This window comes from Mesoplodon bidens (genome assembly GCF_964165515.1).
Source record: "Mesoplodon bidens genome assembly, chromosome: 16".
Classification (NCBI taxonomy): Eukaryota; Metazoa; Chordata; class Mammalia; order Artiodactyla; family Ziphiidae; genus Mesoplodon; species Mesoplodon bidens.
In genome coordinates this window covers 1706462-1733092 of record NC_138173.1, presented here as the reverse complement: position 1 = coordinate 1733092, position 26631 = coordinate 1706462, and the positions used below count along the sequence as shown (strand labels likewise).

The 26631-nt window shown below is 43.1% G+C and overlaps 1 protein-coding gene across 9 annotated transcripts in view; it reads left to right on the top strand.

Moving 5' to 3' along the window:
* The window catches only part of PRKDC (protein kinase, DNA-activated, catalytic subunit), a 164571-nt gene that overhangs the window by 21590 nt on the left and 116350 nt on the right, over positions 1–26631 (top strand). For 6 of the 9 annotated variants that reach the window (XM_081258464.1, XM_081258458.1, XM_081258459.1 and 3 more), the window contains exons 11-26: positions 371–517; positions 1793–1957; positions 2630–2798; positions 3164–3213; positions 3829–3954; positions 5236–5385; positions 6789–6904; positions 7253–7412; positions 8104–8190; positions 8943–9062; positions 9429–9588; positions 16610–16716; positions 18583–18673; positions 19595–19758; positions 20420–20572; positions 24749–24856. In XM_081258464.1, coding sequence (XP_081114590.1) covers positions 371–517; positions 1793–1957; positions 2630–2798; positions 3164–3213; positions 3829–3954; positions 5236–5385; positions 6789–6904; positions 7253–7412; positions 8104–8190; positions 8943–9062; positions 9429–9588; positions 16610–16716; positions 18583–18673; positions 19595–19758; positions 20420–20572; positions 24749–24856 — 2073 coding nt within the window. The remainder of the gene's footprint in view (positions 1–370; positions 518–1792; positions 1958–2629; positions 2799–3163; positions 3214–3828; positions 3955–5235; positions 5386–6788; positions 6905–7252; positions 7413–8103; positions 8191–8942; positions 9063–9428; positions 9589–16609; positions 16717–18582; positions 18674–19594; positions 19759–20419; positions 20573–24748; positions 24857–26631) is intronic. The other 3 variants (XM_081258465.1, XM_081258461.1, XM_081258460.1) reach the window with 1 other exon arrangement.

Here is a 26631-nt window from a genome sequence, read left to right as displayed (position 1 = left end):
TGCCCAGCTCTGTGTCACCATGAGTCACAGATGAGTCTAAAGATGCCTTCTGCTTCATCAGGGAGCTTTCGTCCGGAGCCTGTGTTTTGTGCAAACGTCTTCCTGCATCTACCTGGTCTCTTTCAGCCCCTTTCTCTAGGGAAAAAAAAGCGTCACATATAATAAAGGCTTACTTGAGAAAGTACCTTTTCTGAACCTGTTGGAGACTAAGCAACAGATGGAAGAAATGGTTCTTTATGAGTAAAAGCAGCTGTGGAACTGTGACAACACATTGCTAATGTCTTATTCAGCAGTTCTAGCCTTTTCACATTTGGAGAGATTCCTTTGTTTTCCTAGAAATGTCTCTAAAGTAAACATTATGCCATTGCAGCTTTCTTTTATGGTAGCGAACGACGCAGAGACGCACAGGAGTAAGCTGCGGTACTTCATGGAGCAGTTCTATGGCATCATCAGGAACGTGGACGCAAACAGCAAGGACTTGTCCATCGCTGTTCGTGGATATGGACTGTTTGCAGGGGTATGCCCATTAATGTACTCTTGTCTTCTTAGTTTCACTTGAGTGTTTAAAGGAATGTACTTTATTGTATTTTGAATAGCATCTCACACTTGTGAAAATATTGTTCTTACTTGCTTTGTCATTAACTTGTTTTTTTCAGTGCCTGCTGTGTACTAGGATTCTGTATGTGTATTATCTCAAATACCCATAACTCTCCCACAAGCTTTTAGGAATATGATTCCACTTTACAGGTGAGGAAACTGAGGCCCAGAGAAATTAGGTAACTCGTGAAAGGGCACACAGTGAACAGTTGACAGAACCAAGACATAACTCCGACCCGAAGACGAGAAACACCACGTTTTTCCTGCTGCCGCGCTGCCCATTGTTGACGAGGCGCAGTTTGGTGGTGACACTTGGCACGCTAGCTAGAGCCCCTGCGCCTGCGTGAGGTCTGTGTAGGGGCGTGGAGCACCGCCGTGGGTGCTCCCACTCGACAGAGGACGTCACTCCCTGCCTCTGTGCAGATCTGCCTCCCCGGCTGCTTCCCTGTTGTAGGGTCTGGGGGTCTGTTTCCAGCCCTCCACACCACTCCTCACTCCTTCCCTCATGCTTCCTCATTTGTTTGCAGATGATCCTTTCCCCTTAAAGATAAACCTGTATCTCCACTTGTCTCTGCGGCTCCTTTCAGTGTACTCAGGGCAGAAGAAACTGTGTGAGAAGGCTCAGAGGTGACCGAGAGCCTGGGCTTCACAGCTTCAGACCCTGAGGTCTGGCCAGCTTGGACTTGTTTGTTGTGGTGCCGTAGTGTAGCCAGAACATGACCAACAGGGAGGAAGGGAGAGGACGCGGCAGAGATACAGCGGCCAGAGTCTCCTGGAGGAGGGACTCGAGCCGAAGTCTCAGGGGCCTCAGGAGCACGCGGCCGGGCGGAGGACGGCACAGCCGGGGGTGTGAGTGAGGAAGGTGCCTCCGGCTGCCGTGTGCTGTGCCTCTTCCTCTGGGCGAGTGGCCTCTGGGCAGGGCCTGCACCCAGTTCTCTTTGATGACTTCCATCTTCCCAGTGCCTAGAACACAGGATTCAATAGGTGTGTTGTGTGTTAATAACTGTTCAGAATGTACTTACAGATTTTTCAGAAAGCATCTTTAGGACATACACTGTATTTTATATCTGTATTTCCTCTCCATTAAAAAGCTTGTTAACATTCAGTTTATAACAACATGGCTTAACACGACACCTTAAACACCATTATTTTGAGGTTGGTAAGGTTGACAGAGGCTTGTTTTCTTTCCCTAAAGCCTTGCAAGGTTATAAACGCAGAAGACGTTGGCTTCATGTTCGTGGAGCTTGTTCAGCGCTGCCGGCAGCTGTTCCTCACCGAGACGGACACGGCCGAGGACCACGTCTACCAGATGCCCAGCTTCCTCCAGTCTGTTGCCAGTGTCTTGCTTCACCTTGATACGGTGAGTGAGATAGTTGATTAAACGGAGCACAATTTTGACTATTTTACCTCAGTTCTTCAGGTAATTTGATAATGTAGCAGGTTAAGATGCATTCAGTACGGGCACATTGAGGTCAAGGTGACCTTTTTTTCCCCTAATATCTTTATTTATTTATATTTATTTATTGGGTTGCACCAGGTCTTAGTTGTGGCACGTGGGCTCCTTAGTTGTAGCAGGCGGGCTCCCTAGTTGTGGCATGCCTGTAGGGTCTAGTTCCCCGACTAGAGATTGAACCTGGGCCCCCTGCATTGGGAGCATGGAGTCTTATCCACTGGAGCACCAGGGAAGTCCCCAAGGTGACATTTTTAGGTAGTATGTTGTATCGGTACGGTTTTTGTCATGCAACTTGACTTTTTGTTCCCAAAGTAGGAAAAATTATTTGTTACTTTGTATCTTTTCTAAAAGATTAAGATTGCTGCTTGGGGTAGAATTGCACCTTAAGTATCATTTAGACAGTTACTCTGATTTTTTTTTAGACAATCACAGCAATAAGTTAGCAGAATAGGTAATAATCCTGGTTTTTCATTCATCTGATACGTGTCTAATGGAGTCGTGTTTACTGTGACTGTCTGTATGGTCCCTGTAGTTATTCATTGCCTGCCCTAGCTGTTCGTGTGCTCTCCTTTCTGGCAGGTTCCTGAGGTGCACATGCCAGTTCTGGAGCACCTCGTGGTCGTGCAGATAGACAGTTTCCCCCAGTACAGTCCAAAAATGCAGTTGGTGTGTTGCAAAGCCATAGTGAAAGTTTTCCTGGCCTTGGCAGAAAAAGGACCAGTTCTCTGGAATTGCATTAGTACCATGGGTGAGTTTGGAATTCACTTGTTTTGAGGACGATGAATGGGTAATACTTAACATGTTGTTTGATATAAAGAACATCTGGTTGCCAAATTCTTTTGTATCTTTTGATGCCTCTTGGAGAACTCCTAGTATTTCAGTGGACCAAAATATCCTTTTTCTATCCATTTTTTGAATTTTTTTCCTTTCTTTTGCTTTTGAATCTTAATAGTCTAAAATTTAAAACTAAAGAAAAAAATTAAAAGATATTACCAAACTTAGAGAAAAATTTGAGAGGTAAGTTATGTTCAAAAAGATAATGGCTGTCATTTTTATTGAGTGGTTATATTTTTCAGTGTATTTTTCTTTTTTGTTTTCATTTTCTTTTTATAGTGCATCAAGGTTTAATCAGAATATGTTCTAAACCAGTGATCCTTCAAAAGGTAAATTCTGAATGTATGATTTGAAAGTTAGTCTTCTGTCATCTTGAAAGCTAAAGATGTTGCTGGAGTTTTTAGTCTGTAAATATACAAAAGTGGCTTTTTTGTTATTAGCCATTAGCTACATTTTGAAAAGTATAGGCTGTAATACCTAAGTACTTTTTCCGGTGATGGTTATGAGACATCCTTAAACATAACCTTACTGCTATACATACATTTTTACAAAAAGGGATCTTTTTCTCTTGAAGCTAAGCTGTAGGACAAAATACTTAGGTATATTATGGGAGGCATGTCTTAGTTACTTTAAGTTAACAGGAAATAGGATGAGATGAGAGATCTGTATAAGAAGTTGAGGTAAATTATTCATATAACACATACCTTGGATATTGTTTTGAAATACTTGTTAGTGCATCACTGTTTTAGTCCTAGTTAGAAAATGGTGATTTTTCCAGCTTTTTTATTATGCTTTCATAATATACTATCTTCCTCAAACAAATTAAGAGTCTCCAGCTGGTGACTGTTGTAGCTTAGAGAATTCTGACATCGGAAAGTGAAAGTGCAGCAGTGCTGCTCGTTCTCTGATCTGTCCTCAATGTTGGATGTTTGTCTTCCCACCAGGGTGCTGAGCCTGAGTCTGAGGACTACCGTGTGTCAGGGGAAGTTAGAACCGGCAAATGGCGAGTGCCCACGTACAAAGACTATTTGGATCTTTTTAGAAATCTCCTGAGCTGTGACCAGATGATGGTAAAAACGACCATTTTAAAGCCACACAAGTACCTTAGTTCCTCTTTATTAGTCTCCATAGTTTTACACCTAAGAATTATTTCAGAAGTATATTTTACTAACTTTCAATAGGGTTTTTTTTTTTTTAAGTATTTCAGGTAATGAAAAATGAAAACAGTGTAAGTTAGGATAGTTAAAGTGAGATTTGAAAAAAATCAAAAGGAACAAAATCATAGAACTCATTTAAAATTAATGAATTACCATAGCTGAGTCCTCATTTTAGCTTAAGAAGCAGCATACATAGTGTAATTGGTGCAGAGTTGTTCTTTCAAACAGACCCAGGCTGGTGGATAAAAAGAACATGGCAGGCAGTGTTATCACCACGGGAGAGATGTGCTCTTTTTATTTGCTAAAGCTGAAGGTTGATGTAGTAGGTACGAAGGAGATGGGTGCACGGCTGTTTCTCACGGTTAGAATCACGCCTCCTACGTTTCTGGCAGGTGTTTCAGTGGTGTCTGCTCTAAGCCACGTTCTGGCCACCGTTTAACATAGTCTTTGACAAAGCATTCATAGCCTAGGAAAAGCAGTGTTTGTCAATAGATGGTTCCTATCCTGTGAAAAATCTTAGGAGTTTTTCTTATTGAGGCAAAATAGTATAGCAATCTTAATAATTTTACCTAAAATATGTTTTCTTATATGTGATGTTAGATACATTTTGAGGTTAAGTTTCATAGACTATTTGAGTAAAGGCAGAGTAATTGGTCCGTATTTTTGGAATGGTACAATATTTCAGTTTTAAAGAAATAATAGATTATAATACTTTAAATCCATTCTGAGAATAGATATATATTTATACATATGTATGCATGCATGTATGTGTGAGTACATGCGTATTTATATGTGCACACGTGTATATGTGCATATGTACATGCATGTGCATGTGCACATAGACACAACATGTATAGTATACCGATGTGTGTACACACACACACACACTCACCCATTAATGTGGTAAATACTTTGACAAGGATTGGCCTAAGTCTTCTCATTTACTACTGTTTGTGTTTGTTACATGACTGCGTAAGTCGTGTCTAACTGAAAGGGTATTGTCTTAATAATTTAGGAAGGAATCTACATTTTCCAGCTTGAAAACTTTGAGGTAAATCTGCTATAGTTTACACAGGAGTTTCCATAATACCTGAATATACGTATACATCTTTATGTATCATAATGCTTATTTAATACTGGTACTGATACTTTTTTGCACAGTATGTTGACATTTATTATTTTCTTTATTTTAAGGATTCTCTTTTAGCAGATGAAGCATTTCTCTTTGTGAATTCTTCTCTTCCAAGTCTGAATCGTTTGCTCTATGATGAATTTGTAAAATCAGTTTTGAAGATTATCGAGAAATTGGATCTTACACTGAAAAAGAGTGTTGGGGAACAAGAGGTTAGAAGATCTTGTCAGTAATAATTTTGCATCCTTTTTGTGCTAACTCTGCGTGCTGCAGTATGAGCAAATCTCACACTTGTAGAGATCGCAGGAAATTGGTTTATCAGCATTAATACGTGTCATTGATACTTTTTTATTTGCATTGCCTAATGTGTAGAAAATATTCTGTTCTAGATTATTCAGAACTACTAGATAGTAGTTTATATGTTTAATAAGTTAAAGCAACTCTTTGGAAAAAGTTGTTACGAGGATTGTTCCTCATTCCTCAGCAATAGCAGAGTCAAGTCTTGCTTAGTGTAGAGGCGGCCTTTTGCAGTAGGATCGGGAAACCTGACGTTCCTCTGGTTGATACCCGGGGAGACTCCAAGCTCTGTGCTCTGGAGTCCGTAGAAGGTAGGCCAGGGCGGACAGGGAAGACCCCCTGCTCCTGTGGTCTTGCACTGTCTCCCTGGCTGGCTCAGAGGTGGGACCCAGCGTGAAACTGCTGGTTCAGAGCTGCTGTCCGCTCTGAGGAGGCCTCATCACGAGGCACTCAGGTGATGAGGCTCAAGTCAGTGGGCGTGGGCTCTGTGGAACACACTCAGTTCACTGCTGAGCCCGTGCTTCCCTCAGTCGACTTTGCCTGTTGGCTTCCGCGGCCGAGCCTGAGGCCACTGGGTCAGGGGTTCCTGCAGGGGCAGAGGTGGGCCCTGGGCCTCGTCAACCTGGCTGCACTCGTGATGCTTTTACACAGGTTGAAGGGGACACTGGGGGGTGGTCTGTTGCTCTTTACGGCTTCTTATTTATTCACGTCTAAAGTAATTTCATAAGCAAACATGCCCATAGGGACTCCCTGAGACTGTTGGCCACACACCTGCTCTTGGAGCACGTGTCCTAGTCTCTGTGTCTTCTGCGCCCCTTGCACTGTCCGCCGGGTCAGCTGTCGCCTCTGAGGTTAGCGTTTCCCAAGTAGGTCTAGACTCCAGCCTGCCCTTGACATTTCCACCTGAATCTGAAACACAAAGTGAATATGTTAGTATTTTTGTATTACCTAATAATAGTAACCATTCCTCTGTTTCTCATTTTGAAACCTACACGTCATTACTGATCCTTTCTATGTTATGAGATTCTGCCTCTGTCCAGTACCACTGCTCCTGTGCAGAAGTTATAGTCCCCACCTACCCTGTCTTTCTGTGTGTGCACCTTTATGCCCCCGTCAGTGTCCCCTGTGGCTTCCCGTGCTGCGTGTTCTCTGGGTCCCGTCATTTTGATCCTACTGTGAGCTTCCGAGGCCCGTCTGTACCTCCTCACTTTTGCATTCCTTCCTCAAAGACTCAGGACTTGGCTGTGGAGTCACTTGTTGTGTCATTTGTTGAATGATTGAATGTTACAGTGTTTTTTTGGTACCAATAATTTTTAAGGATGAAAATGAAGCTGCTGGTGTTTGGGTGAGCCCGACTTCAGATCCAGCTGCTAACTTGCATCCGGCTAAACCTAAAGATTTTTCAGCTTTCATCAACCTGGTGGAATTTTGCAGGTATTTAAGAAATGCTATTTGCTTAAGAGTGGAAATTATCAATTATTGGCTGTAATATAGGAATGTAGATATAAGAAATGAAATAGTAGGACTTAAAATCTGAAATTGCTTGTATGAAACTTAAAATCTATTTAAATGTAGCAGCTGAGATTTATCTTTCTTAAAAAAAAATACATTTAAAAGATCCTCAGGTGGGGAAAACAAGGAATATAGATATACCTGAAAATGATATATAATGGAATCATAGATTATGATTTGGTTTTGATTATGTCGCTTATAATTTCAAAGCTGAATAAAAATAGTATATGATGAGAATTTCTACATTGAGCTTTACATTTGTTTTTACAGGGAGATTCTTCCTGAGAAACATGTAGAATTTTTTGAGCCATGGGTATGCTCCTTTGCCTACGAATTAATTCTGCAGTCTACACGGTTGCCATTCATTAGTGGTTTCTACAAATTGCTATCTATTGCTGTGAGAAATGCCAAGAAAATAAAATACCTTGAGGTACGTGTTTGTTGAAGGACACTGAATAGTCCTGTGTTCCTTAGGTTGCGTGAGTGTGTATAAATGCCTTCCAAAATGCGACATGGCAGCATATTGCAGTTGTAAAGTCCACTCATTTTATTAGCTCTGCTTTGACAGACTGATAATGTGAGTGGCAATTGGATGACACTCTTTCAAGTTTAACCAGTAGCATTTTCTGTTCTGATTCACAACACCTGGCTGATTACGTTGGCTCTGCAGGGGTTCTGATGGGGTGCTGGGACCGGCATCACTAGCATCACTCGTGCCCTTTCCAGGCTCACCTCGTCAGAAGCTCTGGGCCGCTTCTTAGCAGCCTTTGCCCAGGCCGCCCAGGGGATCTGGTGGCCCGTGAGGTTGGAGAGTAACTGGGTTTGTGTCCGGGGGCCCTGGGCGCAAGCAGTGTCTCAGCCCACAGGTGTGCGCATCAGAACACCGGGACAGGGAGCAGACTTAGGCCTTGGGTCTTGACCGGCAAGCCCCTCCCACCTCCCACTCGGTTTCTCGCTGGCCTCCGCCTGAAACGTTTTCAGGGCTGATTTCCCTTCCCCTCTGCATGAGGCCTGAGCAACATGAAAATGGTTCCCCTTGGAAGGAAGGCTGGGAACTGCCGGATTAGGACACAGGATTACCTGGTTATCATTCACTGAACTAATTCCGTTTTATTTGACAGGGTGTTGGTCCAAAGAGTCAGAAACAGTCTCCTGAGGACCCAGAAAAGTCTTTTTGCTTTGCTTTGTTTGCAAAATTTGGTAAAGAGGTAATTTTCAAATGATTTATCCAGTTTTGTCATGGGTTATTTAAAAATGAATGTAAGACGTAGAGAATGGATTTGAGGACACGGGGAGGGGGAAGGGGAAGCTGGGACGAAGTGAGAGAGTGGCATGGACATATATACACTACCAAACGTAAAAGAGATAGCTAGTGGGAAGCAGCCGCACAGCACAGGGAGATCGGCTTGGTGCTTTGTGACCACCTAGCGGGGGTGATTGGGGTGTGGGAGGGAGACGCAAGAAGGAGGGGATATGGGGATATTTGTATACGTATAGCTGATTAACTTTGTTATACAGCACAAACTAACACACCATTGTAGAGCAATTATACTGCAATAAAGATGTTTAAGAAAATGTATGTTGAAAAAATCCTAATGATCATAAATGATCTAATTACTTAAAAATGGGCTGCTTAATCCATGTGGGGATTAAGGGGTTAAAATCACTAACAGAGGAAATCTTTGTGCTTCCAGAGTCCCCTGAGGTTTCTTAAGATTGAGTGATGACAACTCAAAGTTAATAGATTCTTTAGCTCTTCCACATAATCGGAATTAAGTACTCAACAAATGAACTTTTCCTGGAAATCAGTGCTTAATTCTTAAATGAACGCGGCTGTTTCAGATAAAGGCCCCGTGATCATTTTCCCTATTTGCGAATAGGGTATCTCATAGTTGATTGTGAAATCGAAGGCTCTCTTCAGATGCGCAGCACTGATGTTCTTGTCGTCTTTCTTGCTAAGGTGTCAGTTAAAATGAAGCAGTACAAAGATGAACTCCTGGCCTCCTGTTTGACCTTTGTCCTCTCCCTGCCACATGACATCATCGCACTTGATGTCAGAGCCTATGTCCCTGCCTTGCAGGTGGGTGCATCGCCCTGAGCAGACGCATCTCTCGTGCAGTGTCCTGTTTCCTGGAAAGCATGGCAGTCACAGCAGGCGCTCACCCGTCAGACACCCCGGTTCATGTTCTGCTTCTGCCACTGAGCAGCTTTGGGGAGGGACCCTGGCTGGGCCTCTCTGAGGGCCCCTGGGGGTGGGGGGTGAGGATTCAGCCCTCCCTGTGCTGCAGGTGTGCAGTGACACCCCTGGCAGGCCTTCCTGAGAGGGCCTCAGTGTACCCTTCCCTCCAGCCTGTCTGGTTCCGGCAGAGGAAAGGCTTACCGTTAGAAACCCTCTTTGAATCTCATATTCCTTGTGTTTCATTACCTTGTTTGTACTCACATACAGATGGCTTTTAAACTGGGCCTGAGCTATACCCCATTGGCAGAAATCGGCCTGAATGCCTTAGAAGAATGGTCAGTTTACATTGGCAAACATGTAATTCAGCCCTATTATAAGGACATTTTACCCAGCCTTGATGGATATCTGAAAACTTCAGCCTTATCAGGTAAGGTTTAGAAGAATTTTGACGTGTATCTTAAAATGGCAATGTAATAACTATAATAAGACTACATATTTGCATTTTTGCAACTTCTGAAATTTGAACCCAACATATTCAAAATATGTTTGATATTTTTGTGATCTCCCCAATTCATTTCAATATAATTGGGACATAAGTATAACTGAGGTATTAAACCTGCATTTTATTTTAGTCACTTGTATCCTACCAAGATTTATAAAATCTTCAAGGGCAAGAGATCAGTCTTAAATATCTTGAACTCCTTATAGATTCTAACACACTGCCTTGCAAAGAAACTTTTGTTTGACAAATCAAACAGGAATTAAAACTATAAGGAAATCCAATAGTAATTTTATATTTTGACCTAATCTCACCTGATTTTTTATCGGTTTTTCAGATACAACTGATTTAGTACTAATGTTCAGAAGAATTGTCATACAAGAAGTAGGTTTGGGAAAAGATTCAAAGAAAAAATTCATCTGGCCAGGCAAAAAAAATTTTTTTTTTTAATGGATTGGAGGTTTTTAAAAAATTAATTAATTTATTTTTGGCTGCGTTGGGTCTTCATTGCTGTGTGCGGGCTTTCTCTAGTTGCAGCGAGCAGTAGCTACCCTTCGTTGCGGTGTGCGGACTTCTCATTGCAGTGGCTTCTCTTGTTGCAGAGCACGGGCTCTAGGCGCGGGGGCTTCAGTAGTTGTGGCTCGTGGGCTCTAGAGCACAGGCTCAGTAGTTGTGGCGCACGGGCTTAGTTGCTCTGCGGCATGTGGGATCTTCCCAGACCAGGGCTCGACCCGTGTCCCCTTCGTTGGCAGGTGGATTCCTAACCACTGTGTCACCGGGGAAGTCCCCAGGCCAAAGTTGTACTAGCCAAGAAAAGTAGTACGTAGAATTGAGGAGGGTCAGATTTCCTTGAACCAGAATGGAAATGGACATTGTGATCAGATGATTAAAAAGAAGGGTTCATGTTGGAGAAGTACCCTGAAATATTGGTAAGAATTGAAATGCCCCTGCCAGCAAAGTAGAAAATCAAGTGTTAATTCATAAAATTCCATCTACGTAAATCATTATTTTATTGTTCAGCTTAAATACTGTTGGTTTAGAAACCGTAAATGAAAAGTGTCTGACAGATTCCATTCACTGTGTCTGGTTTTTATGACACCTCGATGCATATTCAGAGTTCATGAAGAAAGAGTCACAGTTTTGGGATAAGTATTTAGAGGGAAAAAAAAACTAGTTGATGTTTGTATCTTTAGGCTTTTGAAGTTCACTTCTTATAAGGAGTGCTGCTGTTTGAGTAGTTCACTGAAAACACGTGGACGTGGTTGAAGGAATTGAATATGTCTGTTAGCAGATGTCTTTGTGGTCCTTTCATTTGCTTTTTTGAATTTAGTTCTGTTAGCTCATTGGAAAGGTTTGTATTTCTTTTCAGTTAATGTGGGACGTTACTGTGATCCTTCAAGCAGAGAATTTAGTTATTGATAAGTCGTCGTTCTCCAGGTGATTGGGAGGTAGGGAAAACATAGGGCAAAGCAGAGAGTGGTAAACTAACAACAGAAAATCCATAACCCGAAAGACTGTTTTTAGTAATGTTTTATTTGATATGATATTAAACTTCCAGAGCAGTTGCATTAATAGTGAAAAGAACTCCTATCTGCTCTTTATGCAGGTTTGGCAGTTACATTTTGTCCCACTTGCTTTGTCACTGTATGTGCTTTCTCTGTATTGTGTGATAATACATGTGTGTGTTTATACGTGATGTTTTTTCCCGAACCTTTTGTGAGTAAGTTGCAGGCATCACAGACACGTATGCCTGAATACTGCGAAGTGTGTTTCCTGTGCATGACCACAGCGTCGTCGTGGTCAAGGTCAGGAAGGGTGACATGGATCCCTCACTCTCCTCCTCTGCAGCCCGTGTGCACATTGCTCGGCTGCCCCATTAACTTCCTTCGTAGCTCTGCTTTCAGCTGCGTTTTTCCGGGGCCAGAATTCAGTCCGGGCCTTGCGTTTAGTTGTCGTGCTTCTGGGTGTCCTTTAGTATGGGACAGTTCTCGTGACGTTGATGTTGTTGAAGGTTGCGGGCCGTGATCTGGGAGGAGGTCCTTCCAGCTGGGCTTGTCTGATGTCCTCTCACCTGAGGGGCTCCCAGGACCGATGGCAGGTGGTGCCGTCATGGACATGCCCATGGGCCTGTGGTTAGCGGGAGCTGCTCTGTTCTCTGATTGCAAGTGGCTGTCTTCCCAGTGAGGTCAGTCCCGTGAGGTCCTTCTCCAGTGGTTGGTGCTGAGGAGGGTGGGCACCGGGGGCCCCCCGGTGGGTCAGGGTGTCCAGGCAGGCGAGGAGGGCGGCATACGGGACGTCGGCCACATTAACAACTGGATCAAGGACAATGAGGGGAGAGAGAGAGAGCTAAAGGGCCTCGGGGATCGGGCTGGGCGTGAGCTCAGGACCCTGCCTCCCGTCCTGGGCCTCACTGCTTCTGCACACGTGCACAGGCGCCCGCACATGTGTGTGGGTGGGTGAAGTGGAACGTGGAACGTGCACACCTGTTGTCCTTCTGTCCATTGGAAGGGGCTGCCTGGGGCTAGTGGTACCTTTGTAGCAACGAGCAAACCAGTGCCCAGGTTGTGGCTTTGGAGAAATGGCTGCTTCTAGCCTGGACAGGGGAAGTACAAGAGGAACCTAGAATATTGTGTTTTCTGAAACATGCAGAAATCAAGGAAGTGTTCAAAGAATGATGGGAAATGTCACGGGCCAACTTGGGATAATCTGAGCATCAAGGCAGATTTTCCCAGAAAGAGATCGTGATCCACTGAATCGTGTAGGGCTCTTGCGTGTGTACAGTTACAAGTCAGCGAGTAAACGGAAAGCCTCGTCCTGTGCTTCTTCTCGCTGTGTAACAAGTCACCACAGGGCCAGCGGCTGCAGCACCATCTGTCGTTTCCCCGTCCTTTGGGTCAGAAGCCTAGGCGGGCTTAGCCGCTCCTCTGCGCGGGGCCAGCTGGGCCGGCCTGGCCCTTCTCCGGGCACTCGGGAGGGCCCTCAGGTTCCTGCAGGGTGTCGGCGGCGTCCGAGACCCCGTTTCCTTGCTGGCTGGTGGTCCCGGCTTCACCCGCCCCTTGCCTTTGGCCGTCCGCCTTCACAGCTAGCGGTGCGCCTTGAATCCTCAGGCTCTGAGTCTGTGCCCCTTCCTCCTGCATCCGCTGGAGGAAACTCTGCTTTTAAGAGGCTCGTGTGATTAGATTAGACCTGCCTTTGTTGTGTAAGGGAACACAGTCACGGGGGTATAACACCGGGGAGGGTCATGGGGCTACCTTAAAATCCTGCCTACCTCACCCCACAACGCATGTTACTCACCAAGGGTGCAGATGGCAGCTTTACAGTGGAGACCCTGGCAGACGGTCGTCAGCCTGCTGGCCAGCAGTGGAGCCAGTGGACAGCATGCCTCCTTATGTGCTTTGCTGAGAGCCCTGTGCCGCTCTGTGCCGCTCGTGACAGAGGTGCAAGGCCTGAGCCTTTCGCTCAAAGTGCTTCTGATAAGTAAGACTCAAGCCTTGCTCCCTTGTGGATTCCACAGAAAGTAGAGTAACTTTGCCCATTACAGACAAAGGCATTGATCAGTAAGGCAGAGAAGCACGTCCTTTAAGACTGAGTGAACTTTGCTAAGAATGTAACCCGTTTCATAGCCTCTTCTCAGACTCAGGTGTTACACTTTCCAAATTTTGTCATGTTCTGGGACCCACGGACACAACGTGAAACAGTGGGTCTCCCAGGGAGTCCATAAGATCCAACTGTTTTCAGAGGAATACTAAGATGTCGTGTGTGTTAACATGCGGTCTTCAAATAGATCAGTAGGTCTTTACAAAAGTAGGTTCTGCTTCCAGTATGCTGACTGTTGCTAGTTGTAACCCACAAAAGCAAAAATCTGTGAGCTGTTAGTAAGTCCCAGTTGTGGAAAGACGGCCGGACACCCAGAAGCCAAGACTCGCTGCTTCGTGAGCAGCAGAGCAGCTCACCCTCCTTGGAAGTCAGAAGCACGCCCTCTTCTACTGCAGCGTCATCCGCTTCTCAGTTACAACTCGCTGCCAAACTTCTCTTGGACTGAGAAAACGTGGAGTGGACGGTTCTGAGAAGTGTCTGCTGAGGTCTTGGAGTTTCTCAGGCTCGGAGCTTGTGAGCACACGTGACACCCGCCTGCAGCCGCATCCATCCCGCATGGCACCACACACACAGCATGCCTCATCTCCTCGTGGCCTAGAAAGCAGGAAACAGAAGCACGCAGACTTAGAAATGATGCTTAGTGGGACTTCCCTGGCAGTCCAGTGGTTAGGACTTGGCGCTTCCACTGCAGGGGGCCTGGGTTCAATTCCCAGTTGGGGAACTAAGATCCCACCAGCTGCGCAGCATAGCCAAAAAAAAAAAGAAAGAAAAAAAAAATGCTTAGCAATCAGTGTTTCGGTATTCTGTTTTACTTAGAAATTACGTGGATATCCAGTGATTATTTACTAATTAACTCAGTCCAAGGTTTCAAGGCTGCAGACCATAGAAATTATCTTCCAGTTGACATGCTACAAAACGTAATTACTGGGGAAGTAAAAAGTTTGTCCAGTGATTCAGTTTAGTTGAACATAAACTTACTGCATTTATCATGATCTTAAAAGTTACGTAGGGGGCTTCCCTGGTGGCACAGTGGTTGAGAGTCCTCCTGCCGATGCAGGGGACACGGGTTCGTGCCCCCGTCCGGGAGGATCCCACATGCCGCGGAGTGGCTGGGCCCGTGAGCCATGGCCGCTGAGCCTGCACGTCCGGAGCCTGTGCTCCGCAACGGGAGAGGCCACAACGGTGAGAGGCCCGCATACCGCAAAAAAAAAAAAAAAAAAAAAGTTATGTAGGGCTGTTTGTGATGAAGAAAAAATTCTGCAGATGGTTGGTGGTGTTATTTTGTGTGTCTTGTACCATAATAACAATGTAATGAGAGGTGATGTTAGCTTATTGCCTTTGTAAGCCTGAATAAGTATAATAAGTATATAAATAAGTATAGGAAAAACAAACCCAGGTAGAATAAGATGTATGCTTGTATTGTACTTAACTCTGATAGGAAAACACATTTATGTAAACGGAAATCATGAAATTTGTCTCATTTGCCGAAGATGTGCCTTTATTATGTGAATGTGGATTTCTGAAATGCTTCTGAGTTAGTGACTATAGCATTTTTTTAAAGTTTGGCACATTTAAAGCATTATAAGTCCAATTTTTTTATTTTCAGATAAGTTTAGGAATATTCATTTTATATAAGCTTATTTATCTGTATAAATAAGAACAGCTCCTTTAAGAGACTTAATAATCTAATTTCTTAATACTTTCCAAATACAGGAGAACAGCACACTCACAAGAAGTCAGGTTGTTCTCAATTCAAGGCTTAGGTGACACACAGACACATGAGGGTTTATGGCTTCAGTTCTGCAGTTTGAGTCATAGACACAGATAAAACACTTGACCAGTCCACGTATCAGAGAGTTGTTTTTCCCAGTGTACAAGATTCTTAACTAATTTGAGCTCCAAAACATTTTAATAAAGACTAAATAAAAACCAGATCCTCTTTTCATCTGGGGCCACCAGAGGGTAGATTTCTATTATCCACCTGCAGAAGGTCCAAGACCAAAACCCCAGTTCTTAGTGATTGTTCCCACCCGGGGCCTAGCTCATGGAGTGTGAGCAAACCTGCACCGCAGACTCACAGGTGGAAGGGGAACTAGAGAAACAGAAAGCAGAGGGGAGTCAGCGGGTCTCACTTCTGGGGGCCAGGAGAGGCGTGCTGGGGTTATAGCCCCTGTGAGGGTCCTCCCAGGCTGTCTCAGCACTGGGAGAAGTAAGTGTGACTCCACTGAGAGAAAGTGAGCAGGTGCCAAAGGTTTTATTAATAAAGGACTAGCAAGACGCTACAAATGGTTTCTATAACCTGAACGCAGTCCTGAGAAAGCATTAGACAGACCCAGATGGAGGCATCTAATTTTGTAAATGTCCAAGTCATGAAACTCCAGGAAACTGAAGAACTGTTTCACTTAAAGGAGATGAAAAAGACAAGACAACTAAGTGTAACCTGTGGTTCTAAGCTAAGACGTTGTTAGGGCCGACTGGAGCCTGACTGGGGGTGGGGGTGAATGTGGGCCACGTCTGCAGCTCAGCATCCTCATCCGGGTTGTAGTGTGGCTGTCACGTAGGACAGGGTCCTTTAGGACACACTCTGTCCTGCTCTGGGTAGTAGCGTGGCTGTCATGTAGGACCGGGTCCTTTAGGACCCACACCATTCAGGGGTGGTGGCGTCAGATTGGTACCTTACCATGAAGTGGTTCGGGAGGGAAAGTTTTGTGCTAAACTTGCAAGCTCTGTAGAAGTTAATGATGGTCGAATAGCAGCTCCTTCACTGCTGTAAGTGTTCTGATTCCCAGGGATGTCACACCGTGACGGTTTTAGTGTCTGTCCATTGGTGATTCTTCTGAGTTGATTATTACTGTAAAAGTGGCACAGTGGCGATGTTCCAGCTCCATGATTCCTTTTATCTAGTTGGCACTCTACGGTGAGAAATAACTTTTTTCACCCATTATTTCTGCCTGTCAGGAGGGACTTGTGGATTCTTATATTCTCAGCGGGTCCAGCCCTTTCCTGCTCCCACTGATGTCTGTGCTCAGCCTGTCCCCGATGTGACTTGTGTGGGACTCGTGGGAGCGTGCCCCTCCCCGAGCAGTGCCCCCTCCTGGCGCTTCTCACCAGCACAGTCTACCCAGACTGGGAGTCAGCCACTTCGCCAAGGAACCATGTTTCTTTTAGTCAGCAGTGGTATCTAAAACTAAGACAACACTGTTAATATTGTTGTTCTAGAAATTTCATTTTTAATCTCCCTTTAAATTAGGATTTCAATGTCTCTCTATAGCAGCGTAGTGTGTTTTCCCTTGTATTAATTAAATAAATGAGTGAGTGCTGTTTAAAATTGACTTTTGTTTGCTGTTGATAGATGAGACCAGGAATAACTGGGAAGTGTCGGCACTCTCTCGGGCTGCCCAGAAAGGCTTCACTGGAGATGCGTTAAAGCACCTGAACAGGACGAAGAGCGCTTCATCGGTAAGAAGTCCCTGGTGTTTTCTGTACCTTAAATAATGGAGAGGTCAGATTCTAATGCTTGTGAAGAGTAAACGTCTTCGTTTAAACTATTAGTTCTTACTAGTTCTTACATATCAGTGTACAATATAGAAATAATTTCCATATATATTTAGCAGTAAAAATGTAAACTGTGTTAACGGGTTTATCGTCTTGTTTTCTTGTTTGGAATAAGCAATTGGAGTAGTGATATTATGGATATGTAAGATTAACTCACTTACTGATTAAATCTGAAATACATATTGTCCAGTTCAGTTCATGGCAGTTTTTATGGTTTTTTTCCAGTGATAATTTCTTGAGACCAGTTTTTTAGATGTAGCACATAATGTGACAGATAAAAATGATGTAAATAGAGAAAATTGAGTTAGTGTAGGGAAAATATTTTTAAGTATGATGTGAAAAAGGAAATTTGAAAAACTTTTAATATCTAGAACTGATATTGCAGGCTCTAGGGAAAATTCCTCCCATCTTGATATTTTTGACAGCTTTTGATTGGGAGACCTGGGTGAAACTAGAAATGGTGTCTAAAGGTTTTAAATTATTTTATCACATATAAGTAAAGGAAGGTAAAAGTTACTTGAGCGTGCCTCTAGTTTTGCACATTTCTTTACAGACACAGGACCCCGTTTCCCTACCTAGGTGGACCCTGGGGTCCCCGGGTGCAAGGCCAGAACTGTCAGTATTTTCACACGTCGACGTTTGCACTGTGCAGTGGTGGGTGGTGCGTTGGTTCCCTAGCGCCTCCTTAAGCCTCGACTCTTGAGCACACGTTGTGTGCCATCCCGTGTGCTGGAGCAGGGGTGCTGGCGGTTGTCCTCAGGGGTGCACCGAGCAGCCCTTCCCTTGTGAACGCCGTTGTTACTGGGGTAGACAGCCTGGCTGCTCAGTGTCTGGCAGGCGTTTTCTCCAAGACAGAGAGCGAGCCTGTCACTTCAAAGAAAACTTCTGAGAGTATTGGTTGCCAATGATAAAATTCAAGCTTTTAAGTGAAAATTAAAATTTTGGAAGACTTGTAACCATCATGAGCTGGGCAGCTTCTCAGTACTTAACAGCTGTGATATTTTCATACGTACAGTGAAATGCATCAACATGTGGAAGATCTGCATGACCCAGGGAACCATTGTTTTCAGATGAATAGTACATTATGTTCCCAAATCGTGTGTGGGTGAAAATCCACAGAGAGCAAGAGAAGCCCATGGATTTTAATGTAGTGACTACATAATCTTCACTGATGTGGTTTCAGATTCCACTTTGTGACTAACCTTTAAGAAACTTCCACTTCAGTTTTGGAGCCGTATCAGAGAAAAACCCCAGTTATCTAGAAAGACTATTAAAATACTCTTCCTTTCCCAGTTACAGCCCAACAACAAGTCTGTCACAAATTTGAAAATGGGAAACAGTACCACTTGCCTGAGGTTGTTTATTTGGAATATATCGTTACTTTTCCTAAAAGTGTATCATTTGTTAACATGTCGTGGGTTCATTGTTTTTAAAGTAAATGATAACTATTTAAATAATATCTAAGTTTCAACTTATGATAAATACTGGTAAATACCACCTACATAAATAGAAGTTCTTTGGGAAGCCTCAGTATTTTTTAAGGGTGTAAAGGCTCTTGCCAAAACTTTGGAACCGATGGTCTAGGAAACAGACAGCGAACTGCAAAATTGGAAGAGATGTGGCTTCTTTTCATGAATTTGCAATAAAATTAACTGCAGTGCCGTGTAGGATATAACGAGCCATTGGAGGCGTCAACAATGGAGAGGGTCGTAGAGCAGTTTTCTTTCAGCTCATGACTCTCTAATGTTTAACTTGTCACCATGTTTGCAGCATGAAGCGCTGTCCTTAGAAGAAATACGGGTTCAGGTCGTGCAAGTGCTTGGCCGTCTTGGGGGACAGATCAGCAAAAACCTCATAACAGGTGACCTTTCCTTAAAGCACATTAACCCCATGGGTGTATTTGGATGCATACAGGTCATGGTGTGTTCTGATATTTGCTCCTATATGTCATTTATGTGTTTTCAGGTAAGATTATGAAGAGCCATGTTTTGCCTGATGGAGTGAATACTTCCACTGTGCCATGCAGCCTGTGGGGTTCTTTGTGCTCGCTCACTGGGGTCTGGTGTCTTTTCCTTTATGAAGCAGGATCTAGCTTGATGCACCTTTATATTAAACATTGTGTCAGGAGTTCAAAGTTATCTTTTTTAACCTGATATCCTTAATATTTGGATAATTTAAGTTGTTTTTGATCGGAATTAGCTTTTTTTTTTTTTTCTGTGTGTGGTACGCGGGCCTCTCACTGTTGTGGCCTCTCCCGTTGCGGAGCGCAGGCTCCGGACGCGCAGGCTCAGTGGCCATGGCTTACGGGCCCAGCCGTTCTGTGGCATGTGGGATCTTTCCGGAGTGGGGCACGAACCTGTGTCCCCCTGCATCGGCAGGCGGACTCTCAGCCACTGCACCACCAGGGAAGCCCGGAATTAGCATTTTTGATTAGTAAAAATTGGTATTTTTACCTTTAAAATTTCATATTAAGTGTATTGGTGATTTTGGCATTTCAGAAGTCAGAGCCTGTATTAGGAAAATAAGTGTTATAAAGAGGAGATACTTAATTGAAGTATTGTGCATTTATCATTTTTCCACAGAAGAGTAACTCTTACTGAAATTGGAAATTAAACATTCCAGACTATTAGACTTGTTTAAAAATGGTTTGCCTTTAAGTCAAATTCAGAAACAGTGCGTGGTGGTTTGTACACGTGTGGTAAACAGAGCAGGAAGGGGTGAGCCAGGGGCTGTCCTGGAGCGAGGAGGGACTGACCGAAAGCGCTCTGCATCTCTCTGACAGCAGTGTCCCCCGAGGAGAGGGCCAGACGCTGTGTGGCCTGGGACAGAGAGAGGAGGCTCGGCTTCGCGGTGCCCTTCGCGGACATGAAGCCCATCATCCACCTGGACCCATTCCTGCCACGCGTCACGGAGCTGGCGCTCTCGGCCGCCGACAGACAAACCAAAGTACTCACTGATCACCTGCTGTGGTTAGACGTGTATTCGTTAGGAAACACATATTGTGTTTCACGGATTTTGTATTTTCTCTAGTATAGTAATCAGGAAACTGTTCAGTTATCAGAAGTATGTGTCCTTGGAAAATGGAAGTTAAACATAAATTATCTGAATAATAGATGATAACCTGGCAAAACATTAATATACCAGAACTCTTCATAATAGAAAATAGTACAGAGGGTGTTGAAAAGTGATTTTTAGTCTGTACTTGATTATCTCTTCAACCTGGGAGATTAGAAACAGATAATCTCAAATCTTTATATTAATCTGTACATTTCCAAAATTTGTGCTTTAAAAATATATTTACTGAAAGTGACAGTTGAAAATGTGCTAACACATGAAGCAGAGTTCTGTGATACGGCAGCATGGAAATATGTTTCTTACGAATGTATTAGTCCTGATGTCTAAATCTTTTAAATCTCAGTTCTTCACTGTTGGCTCCAGATCAAAGTGAACGGAAGCATGAATTTTATACAACAAGAAGTGCCACTTCCAGTTCACTTATTTTTGGGTGGGATAGTTATCTGCTGCAGAAGTTTTCCTTTTTAAAGGGCTACATAGTGTAGCATTTCAAAATGCTCTTAACCTTTGTTGGACCCCTGGCCTGTTTCAGGTTGCGGCCTGTGAGCTTCTGCACAGCATTGTCATGTTTATGCTGGGAAAAGCCACTCAGATGCCTGACAGTGGCCTGGGCCCCCCACCCATGTACCAGCTCTATAAGCGCACTTTTCCTGTGCTGCTTCGACTGGCATGTGATGTAGATCAGGTAAGTGCATGACTTTGAATTTGAAACAGTTACAGAATTTTTTTACACAGTCCTGTCTAGTTCAGTGGCGGTCAGAGCTTGCTGCACGTTGGGACCACTCTGCGGTCTTGGAAAACCTGCTACCTGGCTCCTGCCCTTCCGACTCCGGCTTAATTCCTCAGGGATGGGCCCTAAGGAATTAAGTGATGAGAGTAATTAATTAAGTAATTAAGGAATTAATTACGAGAGTCTAGCCCCTAAGGCTGATTTTGCTACCGGCTCTGTCACTTAGGGGTGAAGAAGAGAGGAGGGGCCGTGGCCAGCAGTCGGGGGCGCTTGGAGATGTCAGCAGGTCATCTCTTCCTCGTGGCTTTTTGGACAGAATTCTCCTGTGCTGCTGGGACACGGAAGACAAATTCTTTATTTTATGAAGCTGGCAGAACCCTGATATAAGGGTGCACACATAAAAAAGAAAACTAAATGAAAAACTCACTTATAAGTACAGATGGAATATCCTTCAGTATATATGTGAACAAATACAATCCAGCAGTGCCTTAAGATGCACCATGATTAAATAGGATTTTGGGGTAAAACTGGAAATTTACCACAGAAATAGGTTTCATAAGCAGCGATTCTCTTCATATAGGCCAAGAAGCTATTTTGTTTTGGTAAATCAGGAATAGTTTAATTTTGTCTTTAAAAAAATGATGAAGAATGTTTACCTGAATATCACAGCCAAATCCTGCCCAGCCATGACGCAGTGATGCTGCCTTGTGCTTTGGTCGTCTGTGTTTCGTAAGTTATTTGCGCTGGTTAGCCTCTGGGTCTCTCATCAGGCCACGAGGTCCCTGAGGTCAGGGACATCAGAGAAAGGAAGGAAAAAAATTATTATTTTGAATATAGTTTAAAAAAAATATGGAAAGCCCAGAGTATCTATCAACTGATAAATCTAAGAATTAATAAAGGAGAAAGCTGATGAATTACAAAATAGAATTCTCATATATCAGTGTTCTAATATGTCTCATATTCTATTGTAGCATTGACCACTTGGAAAATATGTTTACAACATAGCATTCATAACAGCATCAAAAAATGTAATAATAATAAAACGTCTGGGGGAGTTCGGCCTAGTGGATAGGATTCTGAGCTTTCACTGCTGTGGCCCAGGTTCAGTCCCTGGTTGGGGAACTGAGATCCTGCAAGCTGCATGGCGCAGTGTAAAAAATAAAATGAAGTAAAATAAAACGTCTAGGAATAGACTTTAATATGCCAGGCAAACATATTTTATGAATATAAAATGAAAGTGATGTGTACCTGAAGAATCAATATTGAGGGAATGCCCTGGCAGTCCAGTGGTTAGGACTTGGTGCTTCCACTTCAGATAGCCCAGGTTTGATCCCTGGTCGGGGAACTGAGATCCCGCAAGCTGGGCGGCGTGGCCAAAAAAAAAAAGGATCAATATTGAAAAAATTCGAGCTCTTTCCAAATCGTTCAGTAAGTTTGGTATCGTTCCAGCAAAAATCCCGGAATTAATTTCGTTTTGAACGTCAAAAGTAATCTGGAAGAATAATTGCTAGAGCCTAACCAAGAAAAATTTTGGCAGGGTCAGGTACTGAAGGGTATCTTGCCCTAACAGATACTAAGAAGAAGCCACGTTAATTATAATGGGGTTGAACTTGTGCACAGATATGTCCGTGGGACTGTCTGGCAGTTGGCAAGTGGACCCATGTGTACACATAAATATTGTATGTGTGGTAAAAGGGGCTTTTTTAAGTTAGTGAGAAATGGAACATTTAATAAATTCTATTATAGCATTTGACTAACATATGAGAGGTTAATTTCAAATTAAAAAGATCTAGAAGGAAAAATAAATTCTAAAAATATTATAGAAAAATGTGATGAATTATAGCATGTCTGCATGTATCTTTGGATTGGGAGGGTCTTTTTCATTGGTAAAATATACTAATTAATATAGAAACATATGATGCTAAAAGTGAATCTCCACGTCATCACCCCTTTCCCACCATTATTCCTCAGGAAAAGCCACTGTATCCTCTGCCGAAAGTTTGGTGAAAATACTCCTAGATCTTTGTAAAACATAGCATACGTATAAATTTTATATAAATTTTTATAAGCATACATATAAATTTTGTTTTACAGATAAAAAGGATTATAGCATTCAAAAATGCTTTCTTTTATGTAAAATGTGATTTCTGCTACTTGGTTGGATTTTATCATTACATTATAGGTGTCTTTCCATACAGTTTGTGTAGAAAGGGAAATTTTCATACAAGGTATTGAAGGGAGATCTGTGGAAGAAAACTGTTAGAGTATTGATAGTTCTGACTCTATAAGTATTTAAAACCACTGAATGGCACAAACCCACAGTTTTGACATACACATGATGTAGGGAAAATTTTTTTTTTCCCACATTGTGCTGAAGATACTAAGATTTTAAAATGGGCAAATGGATAAAGAACAAAAATGGGCAGCTCTTGAACACAGAAGTACATATGGCCAATTAAATATGTTTTAAATATTCAACCTTTTTAGTAAACAAGGAAATCAAATTAAAATGGTATGGATTGCAGCAGTTGTCAAATATTTTAAAAATTGGCAGTGTTTAGTGCTGCCAAGCTTGTAGGGAAAGGGGCTGGTGAGTCCTGGCAGGTGGGAGTGTGGACAGCAGCCCTTGTCCAGAGAGGTGTTCAGAGTGGTGTGTATAAGACAGACATACTGCATTTCTAACAACAGGATTGGGTAACTGAATCATGGTTTATCCATATATGAGATAGCAGGCATCTAATAAAGATACTGATATAGCTTATGTATTTACATGAAAAGTATTCAAAATTAAGGGGCAGAAAAGTGGTTACAAAAGTGTATATTTTTACACACGTGTATACATATATTTAAATGTGTATAAATAAAATATACTGAGGTAACAGTGGTTTAGAATGTTAACAGTGGTTACCTTTTGGATGTAGGATTGTAGTTGGATGGTTTTCTACATTTTCTGTAAATGGTGTGTGTGTACATATATATAATTTATGTTCTAAGAATACAAAATAATTCTTTTTTTGGGGGAAAAAAAAAAGTGATGCTTTAAGACCAGGTTAAATTTCCAAACTGAAAGGTAAGATTCTTTTACTTTAAGTCAAAAAGTTGCTTCAAAGTTTAGAAAGATATTTTTTGGAGAAATACACAGGTGCAAGAGAACTTGTTTGGTCTGAGCCCCAGACATTTCACGTGATTTTTTTTTTTTTTTTTTTTTTTTAAATTTTATTTTATTTTTTGGCCACAGCAGGCGTTATGTGGGATCCTAGTTCCCTGACCAGGGATGGAACCCACACCCCCTGCAGTGGAAGCACATGGTCCCCCACTGGACTGCCAGGGACCTCCCTCACGTGATTTTTGATGTGGTGTCCGTACCACGTGCTTTGTTCTTAAGCTGAGTATCAGCGGGGAAGTAGAACTCCCCTGGATTTCTCAGTGCTCCTGTACAGCCAGCCTTATGAGACGTGAAGATCAGGAATGTTCCCCTTCACTCGGGCTGTGAACATTTACTCTTCATAGAGAATGAGGGTTAGATGCATAACCATTTGTCTCAGGAAATTGCTCTGATCCAAAAGGACAGTAAAACTTCTCTCCAGGCCTGGGAGCCACCCTGGATTGTAGGAGCCAGACACCCACAGCGCTCTCTGGGCCCTGGAGAGACTGTATTTACATTTGAGAAGGTTAGGGTGAGAACCCGCATCTCCAAGGAGTAAAGACTAGTTTCCCTTCTTTTGGCAGCCGAGGGGGAAGTGCCTCTTCTTCTCTTGTTCTGTGATACAGCCTGGATGTCTGTATGCAGAGGACGCTGACCTGGCTTCTGCTTTGTCCCCACGGGGGTGTGAACAGAATGCCTTCTGTTCAACTCAGGATCAGGTTAATCAGGGTGAATGATCAAAACCATCACTGTCACCCTAATTGCCCTCCTCGTTAGAGGAACAGTAAGTTTGGGGATGCGTATTTTTCTTTGCCAGACTCTTAGGAAGAAGTTAGACCACGTTCATCACAGAATTTAACTAGAGAAGGAAACTAATATAACCACAGTAATATTACGCTTAATTTTGCCCCTGTCATATAAATGGAACTCTCTCTGATACAAAATTTACATGAAAAAAGTAAATTCTGATGTTATTACTCCTTCAGGTGCCGAGGCAACTGTATGAACCTCTAGTTATGCAGCTGATTCACTGGTTCACCAACAATAAGAAATTTGAAAGTCAGGACACTGTTGCCTTACTAGAAACAATACTGGTGAGTAATGGTTCTTTTCCTGCCGTTCCCATCAACTGGTTATATGTGATCAATACTCAGAACTTTAAGAAAAGCTACCTGTCAAGGTATCAAAATGTAACATCTAGCTAGATTGGATCATCTCTTTTATTTTGGTGAGATGGCATTTAATGAACAAGGTGCTATGTTTATTAAGTGATACTTCTAAATAGCTACAGGCAAATGGATGTTTTTGTTTTGTTCCTTTTGGGAGGATGGTTATAAATTTGACAGACTTCATCTACATTAAGGCTGTGTGTGTGTGTGTGGGTGTGGGTGTGGGTGACGAGGGTGGAAAGGGTGAATAAGAATGTTCTTGGACTTCTATCAGAGTTGCAGTATCCTCTTTTTTTTTTTTTTTTTAACTATAATATATACTAGTTCAGAGTAAAAGGAATTTTTTGAGCTGGTCCTGTTTCCTCCTGCATTCAGATTCAGCAACTCAAAGCCCCTAGACATCGCAGTTCACCACGTACATAGAACTGTCCTGAGACAGCACAGGTGGACTTGTGAGGGTGGGGTCACTGGCTCACTGCGGGCAGAGGCCGTGAGGTCGGCTAAAGCCCTACTGTCTTTCCACGCTGATTTGATTTTAATACTCTGAACTCGTGCAAATAACTACATTTGATTTCTTTAAATATCATCTTAATTGATATTTACCTATTATTTCAACCTATACTTTTGTTTTGGCATATTACTGACTTTGGAATCAAAATCCCCAGTTGAGGGACCTCCCTGGTGGCGCAGTGGTTAAGAATCCGCCTGCCAATGCAGGGGACACGGGTTCAAGCCCTGGTCCAGGAAGATCCCACGTGCCGTAGAGCAACTAAGCCCGTGCGCCACAACTACTGAGCCTGCGCTCTAGAGCCCACGAGCCACAACTACTGAAGCCCGAGTGCCTAGAGCCCATGCTTCGCAACAAGAGAAGCCACCGCAACGAGAAGCCCGCGTGTCTCAAGGAAGAGTAGCCCCCGCTCGCCACAACTAGAGAAAGCCCGTGTGCAGCAACAAAGACCCAACACAGCCAAAAATAGATAACTAATTTTTTTAAAAAAATGCCCAGTTGAGCACATAACAAGTTTGTGCAGACAAACATCCTTTAATCCATGTTTTTGCAGACTGATTTGTTTGAATCTGTGGGTCACTTTCTGTTAAGTTTGAAATGAGGTGTGTCGTTGCACATAGGGCCACTCTTTGTTGCAGTTTGCCCAGGCCAGCCCTGTTGTCCCTGTTGCCCCTGTTGCCCCGGTTGTGTGTGTAGTTACTAACACAGCTCCTTTCCCTCTCAGAGGTTGCCTAACTGGCTGCCACTTGTGGGCAGTGGGAGTTACTGAACATTTGTAATTAGGATGATGACATCATTGTACCTGTGGTTTAATTCCCTGCAGTGTCTAGTGTGAAAGCTGCCTATGACATCCATTTAATTAAATTTAGCTTGTGGCTTATTTCATTCAGACGGATTTATTCTAATGTTTCTGTTCTAAAGTTTCTATCTTGGCTGTTCCTTTTCCCCTTTTGATCCTTGAAGGTAGCTTAAGTCAGGGCTTCAGGAAAAAACCAGTTGGGAATGGAAACGTAACATGAGAGAGTTTACGGAAAGAAAAAAGGTGACGGCAGAGGTGGAGGCTGGTGTGCTCCAGCACACTTGTGTCCCTGCTGTCCACTCCTCTGCCCGTTTCTTCACCTCCGTGAATTCTAACTCGCGCTGTGATCAAAGATTTTGCATGTAGCAAGGAACCAGGCATGTTAGAAAGAAT